The sequence below is a fragment of the Notechis scutatus genome, chromosome 1 (assembly GCF_049901735.1).
Source record: "Notechis scutatus isolate UNSWTSFEM ecotype Mainland chromosome 1, rNotScu1.2, whole genome shotgun sequence".
In the NCBI taxonomy this organism is placed as follows: domain Eukaryota; kingdom Metazoa; phylum Chordata; class Lepidosauria; order Squamata; family Elapidae; genus Notechis; species Notechis scutatus.
In genome coordinates this window covers 98,476,297-98,489,125 of record NC_142009.1, presented here as the reverse complement: position 1 = coordinate 98,489,125, position 12,829 = coordinate 98,476,297, and the positions used below count along the sequence as shown (strand labels likewise).

Genomic DNA, 12,829 nt, shown 5'->3' with positions numbered 1-12,829 from the left:
GGCCGGTGAGTATCCCCGGGTTGGTTGTGCTGATTGCTGGTTTTCGCTTACTGGGTCGTATGCTACTTCTCTTCCGGTCCCTTTGGTTTCCCTTCCCCCGGTTTGAAATTCAGGGCTTGTGATGGGGTAGGTGCTAGTCGGGAGCGAAGTTGGTCGATGTGGCGCTTCCACGCTTTTCCATCATCGGTTTGTAAACGGTAGGATCGAGGGCCCGTAGTTTGGGTTACGGTAGCAGGGACCCACAATGGGTCGCCGGAAAAGTTTTTTGCAAAGACTAGGTCGCCTACCTTGAATGTGCGACATCTGCTGCTGGACCCCAGGGGCTTCTCCGGCGTGTAGGCAGGGTGTAGGCGATCGAGATGTGAGTGAAGTTTTTGGCCCATGAGCAGTTCGGCTGGGGTTCTGTTTGTGGTGCTGCTTGGGGTGATATGCTGGAGGAGAAGCATCCTGGTCACCTTGTCATCGATGTCCCCATGGTCCATCTTGTGTAGCATTTTCTTTATGAATTGGACCATGCGTTCAGCCCTGCCATTGGCCGCCGGGTGAGCCGGCGAAGTTAACGCGTGGCGTATTCCCCGGTCTGCTAGGTACTGTTCAAATGCCAGAGCAGTGAATTGGGGGCCATTATCTGAGACCAGGACATCTAGTAACCCGTGCGTAGCGAATAGTCTGTTTAGTTTTTTGACAACTGCTTCTGTGGTGGTGCTCTTCATTTTGTGGACCTCCAGCCAGTTGGAATAGGCATCTACTGTTATAAGAAATGTGTGTCCCTTGGTGGGTCCCGCAAAATCGATGTGGATACGGGACCAAGGACCTCGAGGCATTCCCATTCAGTCGGTGGGGCTTTTGGTGGAGCTGAGCGAGTTTCCTGACATTTGGAGCAGGTGGCCACCCAGGTCTCTATTTGCTTAGCTATACCTGGCCACCATGCGTAGCTCCTTGCCAGTCCCTTCATGCGCACGATGCCTGGGTGTCCATCGTGCAACAGTTTTAGAACGTTATGCTGTAGTCTCTCAGGGATTACGACTCTGTCTCCCCACAAGATGCATCCTTTTTGGGAGAAAAGTTCTGTCTGTCAGTTTTTAAAAAGTTTAAGGATGTCACTGAGTTCGTTGCCAGGCCAACCTCTTTCCACCCAGCTGAGGACTCGTGCCAAACAAGGATCTTTCTTTGTTTCCGAGGCGATGTCCCGTGCAGTCAGGGGTGGTGACGGAAGAGTTTCTATTTGTAGTGCAGCTAGGGTTGGAGCTGGGTCGCTGATGACTTCTGGAAGCGGACTTCTCAAAGCGTCAGCGTGGGGAATGGCTTTTCCGGGGCGATGTAGTAGTTGGTAATTGTAGGCAGCCAGAAACTCTGACCAACGTGTCATTCGGGGTGATAAAATGTGGGGAGTTGGTTTGTCTCCCGCTAAGATGCCAAGTAATGGTTTGTGATCGGTGATTATGGCAAAGGGTCTTCCGTATACATACTCATGGAATCGTTTGATCGCAGACACGATAGCGAGAGCCTCCTTATCGAGTTGGCTATAGTTTCTCTCGGTTTTAGATAAGGTTCTTGAAAAAAATGCAATAGGTGCCTCAGTTCCGTTTGGCAGGACGTGGCTCAAGATGGCTCCTACTCCAAACGGTGAGGCGTGGCAGGTGACAGTTAAAGGTAAAGTCTCATTATATTGCATTAACACAGCATCTGAAGTTAAAAGGTCTTTAACTTGCTGAAAGGCTCGTTCTTCCCGGTGTCCCCAGATCCAGGGCGCCTTCTTGTCGAGGAGCCTATGCAGGGGTTCAGCAACGGTTGCTTTCTGGGGCAATAAGATGTTATAAAAATTAATGAGTCCCAGGAAGGCTTGGAGATCTGTTTTATTCCTGGGTCTTGGGGCGTTTTTATGGCAGCTAGTTTTTTCTCAGTAGGGTGAATTCCTTGTTTGTCAAGAAGGTACCCCAGGAATTCAACCCTCTCAGTACATAGTTGGCACTTGTCCTTCTTGACCTTCAGGCCAGCGTCTTTGAATTTCTGGAGAACCATTCTGAGTCATTTTTCTAATAGGCTTTTAGTGGGGGCAGCTATCAAGACATCATCGAAGTAGGGCACAACCCCTTTTATGCCCTGTAATAGTCTCTCCATCAGACTTTGGAAAATGCCCGGTGCTACACTCACTCCGAATTGGAGTCTATTACACTTGAATGCACCCCTGTGCGTGACTATAGTCTGGGCTTCTGCAGTCTGTGCATCTATGGGCAGTTGCTGGTATGCCTGGGCTAGGTCCAATTTTGCAAATATTTTTCCACCTCCCAAGGAATGAAGAAGGTGTTGGACCACAGGTACGGGGTAAGCACTCTGCTGAAGCGCGTGATTTAGGGTGGCCCGATAGTCCCCACATATTCTCAAGGATCCGTCAGGTTTTATGGGAGTGACAATCGGGGTCTCCCATCGGGCATGGTCAATCGGTTCCAACACGCCCTGGGCTATTAATTTGTGCAATTGTTCATCAATCTTTGGCTTGAGTGCAAATGGCACTCGACGAGGCTTAAGGCAAATGGGCACAATATCAGGGCTGAGATTAAACGATATGGGGGATCCTTTGTACTTGCCTAGTTCCTCGGTAAATATGTCCTGAAATTCCTGGATGAGGGCCGCTTCCCAGTCATCGCTTCTGGTCTGGTGTATGCCTGCTAGTTCAATTCCTAGCGGCGCGAACCACTGCAAGCCAAGCAAGCTGGGCCGATCTCGATCGACGATGGTAAGAGGAAGAGTTGCAGTGTGGTCTTTGAAAGATACTTGGACGTGGTGGGTACCGGCAACTGGGATTCTGTTCCCTTGGTAGTCTTTTAATATGATTTTTTGAGTGCTGAGATCCTGGCGACGGATGTCAGGGATCAGCTGTTTGAGGGTTCTCCATGAGACCATTGATAAAGACGACCTGGAGTTGACTTCCATAACACATGGTTGATTTGCAGTGGTAACCTTCACTCGGATTTTCCTTGCATCTAGGAACGAAGCGTGGCCGATGGTGATGGTTTGATAGGTCTCTTCTCGTCTAGTTGAATTGGCGGGTGCTCTATTTCTGTAGTGGTAGTGGCTCCATTGGTTGTTTAGGCGGTCCCGAGTTACTGGCGGGGTGCCTGTTGTCTGCCGGAAATTATATTCTCTTCTGTTTGGGCTGGATCCTTGCTTGCTTCTGCATACTTTTGCGATGTGTCCCCTCTTTCCACAGGAACGGCAGAGTGCGTCTAGGAATTTGCAGTCTGACCGCGGTGATTACCCCCGCATCCAGCACATTGCCGCGAAGATTTAGGGTTCCGCTGGTCTCGCTGGTCGCGTTCTGACCTGAGGCGGTTGACCTCCTCTTCCTCGCTTTCTGATGAGGACTCGAGGTCCTCGTGGTGGGTGGTCGTTGTGTGCTTTTCAGAGAAGGGCGTAGTGTCACTGGCGAGTTGGCGGTGCGGTGCGTTCACTCGGCGCATTCAAGCGGCTGATTTCCTGGTTGCTTCTGCTGCAGTAGTTTCGGCGATGACATCTGCGAGGCCGATGTCCCCCTTTGCCATAATTTTGCTCTGGGTCTTAGGGTCTTCCAGACCCAGAACGATTCGGTCTCTCAAGGCTTCCTCGAGGTTTGCGAAGCCACAGAGTCCTGCCAGGTTCCTGAGATCAGCAATGAAGTCTCCAACACTCTCGCTTTTCTGTTGGTCCCTCTGGTAAAACTCGTGTCTTCTGATGAGTGTTGGCACCGCCGGTGCATAATGGGCCCAGAGAATCGGCGCGATGTTGTCCCAATCCATTGTCTTGACTTCGGCTGGTTTCACGAGTGCTTTTGCCATTTTAAAAACGGCGGGCCCGCAATGGGTCAGGAATACAGCTCGTTTCTTGCCAGGCGTGGCATCTTTTAGATTGTTAGTCTCCAGGAACATCTGGAACCTGTCCATATACAAGTCCCAGTCTTCGTTAGCCGGGTCAAATGGAGCGAGTGGTATGGCACTGCTGGTCATTCTGTCGCTAGCGGGTGCGCTCTTAGCCACGTGCTCTGCTTGGTGCTCAGCAAGTGTTCAGTCAGCTCTATCGTCTCCGCATCCCATCCTCGTCGCCAGTGTTAGATCTGGAGGAGTGGGCGCAAAGAACGGAGACGAGGCATCGAATAGTGACTCAACTCTTTATTAGTGACTTCAGAAAGAGAACAACTCGCTATGGCAGCAGCAGCTCCTTTTATAGAGCTGGCTGCTGTCACAGTGTCCAATGATTTAAGTTTGCTGCGCTGGAAGCGTCCAATCAGCGGCGACCTGCTATCAGCCAATCAGACTAGTCGGAAACGAACAATCATGATCTGCTAACTGCGGGCCAATGAGAAGTGCAGGATTACGAGCTTGCTGTGGAAGTAAAACTATTAGGATTTAAAACTAGTGCGTTTACTTAGTTCGTAACAGATGTGTTTACAACATAGTCCTTTCAGCAGTTCCAATTGCACTTGGAACTTGATTGTGTTTAATCATGTTTAAGAAATCTACAATCCTACAGAGAATCCTCTACTTACAACTTAACAAACAGTCAAACTGATTACAGCCTCAGAAAGTGTCTTCCATGTGTCATGAAACACGAAATATGCACACATACACATGCACACGCATCGCACAATGCGGTCATGTGATCACATTTTAGCATTCTATAAGGGAAAAAAACTAAGAAAAACAACTTGTCCCAAACTAAATACTTCCTTTTTTTCTGTGAGGGTAACTTTTAATTTACTTTAGGTGACTGGGTGTAGTAACCTGATTAGAGCTGAGTGGCCTCTAAAATAAAACTCTGTTTGCTTTATATTACATTTTACTGTAATGTTTGCTGTTACAACTGGTTGCCAAGTGGCCTGCAATCATGTGATCACCATTTTCAATTTTCTCTGCCAGCTTCCCCAGAAAGTCAGTGGGGAAGCCAACAGGAAAAAATTCAGGTGAAAGGGATGGAGGGAAGATGATATCTTTCCATGGGGTGTTGAAATGGAACTTAAATCTTCATGATGCAGAAACCAAGCCCAAGAGGCTCAGGCCTGCTCCATTTCCCAAACCCCAGGAAGCTACAGCCAACTATTGCTATGTCTCTGGAGACTTTCAATTTGTTCTCCACCCCAATGGGAAGGTTTAATAAGCTATAGGGCCCAGCAAGCACATGCAAAACTGTCACAGACCTGGAAGCTTTTGGGATGCTCTATGACCCAATGCACTTGGAAAGCCACAACCAGTATTCTAAGGTGCAGTCTAGTTTTACTATATTTGCTACCAAATTATTTGTTCTTCTCATGGTTCAAGATATTCTCAACCATATTCTCCAGCACCACAATGCAGAAGCGTCATTTTTCTTCGTTCAGGTTTTTCTGATGGTTCATCTTTTACAACCATATGTTTCAACTGGAAAAATAATGACCTTGGCAATCAGTACATTTGTTATCAGCATGATTTTTCTTCACTTTAATATTTTGTCTAGATCCTTTTTGCTGTAATTTCTTTTCATTCATAGCTATGGCGATCTTTCCCATGACTTTCTGAACTGAAGAAAATAAGGAACCACTTCAGTTTCATCTCCATTTATTTACATTTGACTAGCGTTTCTTATTGACATAATCTTGTGGGGGTTTTTTTTTATCATGGTGAGTGGAAAGCCAGGTTGTGCAGTATCCTTGAACAAGACATCCTCTATCTCCTCCTTGCTTATCTCACTTTGTTTCCAGGCATTAAAGCGGTATCATTAGCATATCTGAACTTTCTGATGTCCCTTCCAGCAAATAAGATCCCAATTTCTGCTTCTTTTAGGACAGTATTTCTTGTAATAAATTCTACACATAATAAAGAGATGGTGATCTGGTGATCATATAAATTATTCAGGAGGCAGACGAAGTAGCCTATATCCATGTTTTTAAGTGTTGTCCACAATTTTTGTATGTGAGAGCTACACAGTCACAAAAGCCTTTGACTAATTAGCAATGCTAACATAGAGTGCCTGTTTAGAATTCCTCTCCCTCTTCCATTATCCATCAGAAGTTGCCAATGTCATCTTGGGTGACCCTGCCTCTTCTGAATGCAGCTTGTACTTCTGCCAGTTTCTATTCCATGCACTGCTAAGTTCTGGTTTGCAGCATCTTGAGGATTATCTTACTGGCATGTGAATTAAGTACAACTATTCACTAGTCTGAACATTTCTTAGCACTGCCCTTTTGGGTATTGATCTTTTCTGTTAGGCCACTGCTATGTTTTCAGCAGCTACTTCCAAACCACATGAAGCACTTTAATGGCATCATCATCATCTCAGATTTTAAATAGTTCTGTTAGTATTTCATCAATTCCTGCCGCTTTGATGAAGCAATGTTTTCCAGGGCCCCTTAACCTTACTTTTCAGACTTTCTGGCTGTAGTCCAGTGATCAAACCTTCAAGCATATCATTAATTCTGAGATGGGATCATTTCTGTATAGTTCTCAGGTCTATTCATGCCCTATTTTCTGTTTTTGGGTTTCTCCAGTAGATCTTTACCTTTTTTGCCTTTTATTATGCCCATCTTTGCATAATATTTTCCATTATTCCTGCAATTTTCTTAAATTTCATTTTTTCCCCTTTCTTTTTGATGTAGTTTTTATTCTTAGTTTCATTGCATGCCGTATATAACTTTTGCTGTCCGCTATAATTTCAATCTTTAATTGAGCAAATTTTCCTCTGTTCTATCTGAAGTTGATGTATTTTCGGTAGCAACAAAAGTCTCGTAACTTCCACATCACACAAAAGAGAAGGAAGGAAGGTTCAAGTTATCTGTAACTATGCATCTGGGAGTTTTGTACTGGTATAGGTATTTACTGCACACCCAAGTATAATTCACCTAGGACCTAGTTGTATAGTGAAAAGGTCTATGAAATTAATATTTTTTTAGTTTGGAAGTGTTTTTATTGGGAGGGGGTTCTATTATTATCTAAAATCCCATTCCCTCCCCACCCCACTAACCCGCTTTCCAGCTCCGTTCTCCTGTGCAGGGCAACAAAAGAAGATCCAGCTGGGACTCGGGAGGCAGAGAATAGATGGGGGCAGGGCCAGTCAGAGCTGGTATTTGTCAGTTCTCCGAACCACTCATAATTTTTGCTACCGGTTCTCCAGAACTGGTCAGAACCTGCTGAATACCACCGCTGAAATTAATATATAGCAATAGTACTTAGACTTATGTACCACTCCTTAGTGCTTTACAGCACTCTCTGAGCAGTTTACAATGCCAGTGCATTTCCTCCAACAATCTGGGTCTCATTTTACAGCCTTGGAAGGATGGAGGGTTGAGTCAACCTTAAGGTAGTCAGGATCGAACTCCTGGCAGCAAGCAAAGTTAGCCTGCAGTACTGTACTTTAACCACTTCACTATCACAGCTCCTTATGTAGGAAGAAAGTTTGCAAATATTGTATTTATATATTATAATATAATTTGAATTTAAATATATTAGGGATTCATAACTGATAACTCAAGTTCCAAGTTGGTTTTGCATGAAAATAAATGTTTCCTTTCTTCAATAATGAAAATTAAATCCAGATATGCATATCTAAATCTATGCATTTTATTGCGTACATATCAATATGCTAGCTGATTTGTTTGTAAAGTGCACCCATAAACTCAGCAGCGAAAGAATAGCTGAACTATTTTATCATAATTAAAGCTCTGTATTTTCAGAGTGACCTAAAATAATAATCTTAGAAAGAACTCAATGAGTATGAAGGCTAACAACATTTAAAGAATTGGCAGCTATGATTTCACATTATTGCATAAATAATAATAATAATATCTCAGGTTCTTGGGAAGGATTCAATAGGTAGACAAAAATGCTGAATCCCATCTGAACATCTGGTGGATTGTGCGATGAAACAATAATTTCATACAAACTGATCAATTTTTATATATTCCTAGTATCATGATGCCATGCATTACACTATAATATCTGCATATGACATTTAAATAATGCTACAAAAACCATTTTTCAATACATCAACTTCTGGAATTACAATGCACTTTCAGTCATATCCTGTTTGCACAATGACCTTCTCCCAATATACTGTAAATGAGTGTGTGGGGGTTGGGTGGGAATGAGGTTGATATACACACTAGCTAAATTCCAGGAGAGCTCAGCTAGAATGGACACCCAGAGTTTTCCACTTACAACAGTTTTAGAGGAGTATCTGGGCATGTTACAGATGAATGCATAACAATTTCTCTCCTCAACTTACATTGTCTGGAAAAGCCTCTGGAGATGTGGGATTACACAGGTATTTTAAATATTTATGTTTCTTTATCAGATTTTATAGTTGCCATGATCATACAGGCCCTCAGTGGTTTACAGAAGTTAAGAGCAATACCAACCAGACCCTCAATGGTAAAAACTAAACCTGAATAGATAAAAACATAGAACCATAAAGTCAAATCATCTTCAACATCCTATAGGACTATTCTCTATAGGACCATCAGGATAACTGTTATTAAAAATAAGGTTATGAGTTACTGTTGCAAAATCCTCCTATTCCAATGAAAACTTACATATTGTACATTTATTCCTAAATAAGCCTACTGAGATTGGTGGAATTTAATTTCAAATAGGTATGAACAAAATGGGAACTCAATTCCCAAATATGCAAAATGTCTTTTGATTTTGAAAAATGAGTGCAATGCATTTTCATTCTTATACTGTAGTTTTACTTTCTACTTTGGGAACTTAGATCTAATTCCACCCAGCTCTTTGTTGATATCTTATTCAGAGGGGAGCTAATAGGGTGCAGCAATTAGCACAAGGGTGGGTAGATACGAGCAGAAGAAAAGGTCAAAAACATGAAGATAACAGCTGCACCTGCCTAACAGAAGCTCTGCCCCTTTTTTTATGGGTCACATTTGTGAAAAGGGAATGGGGCTTTGATTGTGTAGTTATGGCTGCCATGTTGCCTTTTCTTTACTTCTCTTGCAAAAGACCCTAGGTATGGAGATGATGTCGTTCATAAGAAGTTTCAACTGTGTCTTCCCAGTAGCATCCCAGCATAGCCAAATTTCAGTGAAGATTTTGATGAAAGTTCATGCAACTAAAAGAATTAACATATCTGGACTACCAGTCCACAAACTGAATTACTTGTCATAAAAGATATTTTTGTTATTATGGTCATAATAGTTTATACTTATCTTTTTACAAACATTAATTTCTTTGAAGAATTGTTCATCCATGTAGGAGCCCTGACTAATTCTCATTAATTTTTACTATGAAAATTTGCTAGCAAAATACCTTAGTATAGTGTATTAAGAAAAGGTGGACAATAACTTTATGCCATAGATACAAGGATATAATAATTTTATAATAATGAATACTATTAAAAACAAAAAAGTACCAAGTTAAAAGTTCAAGTTTGACACAATGTAAATCTAAAGTAAGCACAATGTAAATCTAAAGTAAGAGTCACTTTTTATTTTAAAAATACTAAATTCAGAACATTTTTTTAAAACCAACATTTGCATACCCACCAGTTTAAAATCTAAAAAATACACTCACGTAGTCATCAGATTTCACTGAAGGGAGTAACAGAATATATAGTATTTCTTACCTGCCTTTTTAACCAGAGAAAGTGTCGTTCTCTCAGGAGTTTTCCTTTTTTCTTCTTTTTTTCCTAAAAATTAATTTAAAAAAGATGTTTCTTATGCTGGAAAAGTAAATCACATACTTTAGCAAGCTTATGAAAAACGTATGCTATTATTTTGAATGATTGAATATTGAATTCAGTCTAAATTTGAACATACTTGGAAAAGATACATCTATCTATATCATATATGTTTATATCAATATTATCATTATTTACATCTGTGTGTATCTGTGTGTGTGTGTAGTATACCAAATACATAGATTTATGTAGCACTGCATCCGTAAATTATGTATTTATAAACTTAATGGCATTGATATCATGTGCCAATGACAAATTTATATTTATAATTCCCTACATTTAGTTATTCTTATATTAAAACAGTGAAATGGTTTTAATTCTAGTTTTGACAGTAAATTTTGCTGGTCAATGACAAAAGTAAAGAATGTTATGAACCTGGGAGATGCTCACTGACATCAGTGGGATTCAATAATCTGTACAGATTACAACACTTCTAATGGAGGATGTAATGTACAATGAGATTTATATATAATCCCTTATAGTTAAACTATCATGTTAATGATAATTTTTTTAAAAACTCACAGTCCAAAAGCATACCTTTTGCTTGAATATCAGAAACATCTTTCTTCTCATGGATTATCTTTCTTTCTTCTCCTACTTCTAAAATATGAAAAAACGGCTTTGGATCATACAATCAGAAATAGCTAATAAACTGAAAAAGAGGCTCAACTCATTCTGTCCATTCAACATTAAAACAAGCAGCTCTAATTTAGAATTCTGTGGCAGCAGACATTTAGCTTACATCTCATGATGAATGTATGTATTCTTCATTTAAATTGTTGTCCCCTACAGAATAGTTTCCTGACGTCTACATGGGAAGTTCACAGCAGATATTTTTTTCTTTGCACCCTAGGAGAGAAATATCTGCTGCTGCTACCTAGGACTGAACTCTCAACCTTCTGATTGGGAAGTGAGCATCTTCACCACTAGGCCACCACACCTCTCTGGACTCTTTCAGGGGCATAGGGTCCCAGAGTGATGATGCATTTGGCCCCACCTTCGGGCTCAGCCTCTTTCCAAATGCTACAGAGATGTCCATGGAATTCGGTCAAAAAAGATCATCTGTGATTGTGCAATTGAAGCTTTATTCTTCCTTTTACAAGCATCACATATATTCACATACATTCTACTCTCCATCTTACTAAAGTGGTGGTTCTATGACTACTTCATTTTTTAATTCAAATTTATAATGCTTCAGAAATAACCATATACCTATATAATACAGCAACGATCTAGTAACACAATACTTATGCAAATAACTTACCTTTCTTTTTAATTTCAGGAACACCTTTCTTCTCAGCAGTTACTTTTTTCCTCTCTTCTTCTAACATATAAATCAAAGGGTAAATTAATTGGTTTCATTTTGTTTAAATACAATAGGCAGTTTAGAGCCCTTTAAAGATGAAGCAAATTAATTGCTTTATTTTAAAATAATAAATACCCTACCTTTTCTTATAACTTGTGGAATAGCTTTCTTTTCTTGAACCATCTTTTTTCCTTTTTCCACTTCTAAAGAATAAATTTAAAAGGAAATTATTTCAGAGTGCATTTTTATTCAAGAATTAGTAGTCAAAATGACAGAACCCTTTCTACTTTCTACTTTTGTGCTTGGAGAAATAAAATATATCTGAATCTAAAAATAAAATAAACAGCACAAAATGTTGCCTAGTCAAGAGCCTATTCATTTTAATGGAGGCAAAAGACTTCACACAGAAGTGGTGAAGGAAAAACAACTTCAGAAGGTTGTTTTTTTTTTTTTAAAAAAAAAAAGTAGACCAATGCCATACAGCAATGCAGTTGATTGGCATTTGAATGGAGGGACAACGGACTTTCTGGACCACCCAGGATAATTTTAATACACTTTGACTTCATTTTTATTTCATTGGGGACAGAAAGTACTTTGATCATCTGTGGTTATAACTGGGCACAAATGATGTGTTTATTTTGTTCTTTAGGGTTGAAAGGCAAAATGTCAGCACTACTGGATTTCATCCATTATATCCGATGATCAGGGCGTTTGGATGGGATAGAATTTAGAAGTATTTTTTTAATGGTCAGGCTTGACATTATTGGAAAAGTGGTCTTGGAAGGTGGTCCCCCTATCTCATTCCTCACTCTATTTAATGTGTATTATTATACACTAAGGAACTATCCAGGTTTTAAAGCTTTGATACTTCTGCATTTTGGTGCTAACCCTTTCTATGTCTCTCTTTTTCATTCAGATAGATTCAACCATCTGATATAGATATCTGATATTCATAATGAAGTGGATGAGAGCAAATGCATTTAAACTTCATCCACACAAGGAATAGATGGTCCTGGCAATCTACAGTTTTATGCTGGATGGGATAATACCTCTTTAAAACTTCAGATTCATAATTTAGATGTGCTCTTTGATTCTTTTCCAAAGGCAAATGAGGTTAAAGATGCTGAGCTTGTCAGCTGGAAAGCTGACAGCCCGGGTTTGCAATCTGAGCACTGTGCAATTGGATGAGCTCCCATTCTTGCCCCGCTTCCTGCCTACCTAGCAGTTTGAAAGCATCCAATGTGAGTAGATTAATAGGTATCACTTTGGTGGAAAGGTAACAACATTCTGTGTGCCTTTGGTGTATAGCCATGCTGGCCACATGACCATAGAAAATGACTTTGGACAATGCTGGCTCCCTTGGCCAAAAAATGGAGATGAGGACTGCATCCTAGATTCAGATATGATTGGACAGGAAAACTTTTACATATGTATATATTCATGCATTTGTCCAGTCTCAGATTATGTTGCATTCCTTCATATAATAGCAGCCCATGCACATTTTTAAAAAGATGATTAGATGAAGAGTAATGCTGTTCATTTAATAAAGGGGAGTCCACCATGCTTCCGGTTGTCACCCTCTCCTTAGCCCACACCTTTAACAAACCAGGTAAGGAGATTAAGGCTAGCCTATCTGGCTTGCTATATTTGACAGTGATTGGATGGAAGCCAAGTCAGCTTTCTTCAGATTCTTTTCTGCCATGTCCAGTTGTCAACTACACACTGCTTGATAGCTCTAAAGGAAGTCAGAGTGAGTGACAGAATAGCCACTAATGCTGCAGTGGCTGTTGTGGCAGGTACAAGAAACAGAGCCATTAGAGTCTCTGG

At 40.9% G+C, this 12,829-nt stretch overlaps 1 protein-coding gene across 1 annotated transcript in view; it reads right to left on the bottom strand.

The window, feature by feature from the left end:
- The window catches only part of TRDN (triadin), a 254,804-nt gene that overhangs the window by 129,380 nt on the left and 112,595 nt on the right, over window positions 1-12,829 (bottom strand). The window contains exons 16-19 of the mRNA XM_087972568.1: window positions 11,143-11,205; window positions 10,961-11,020; window positions 10,234-10,296; window positions 9,583-9,645 (exon numbers count right to left, since the gene is read on the bottom strand). Coding sequence (XP_087828694.1) covers window positions 9,583-9,645; window positions 10,234-10,296; window positions 10,961-11,020; window positions 11,143-11,205 — 249 coding nt within the window. The remainder of the gene's footprint in view (window positions 1-9,582; window positions 9,646-10,233; window positions 10,297-10,960; window positions 11,021-11,142; window positions 11,206-12,829) is intronic.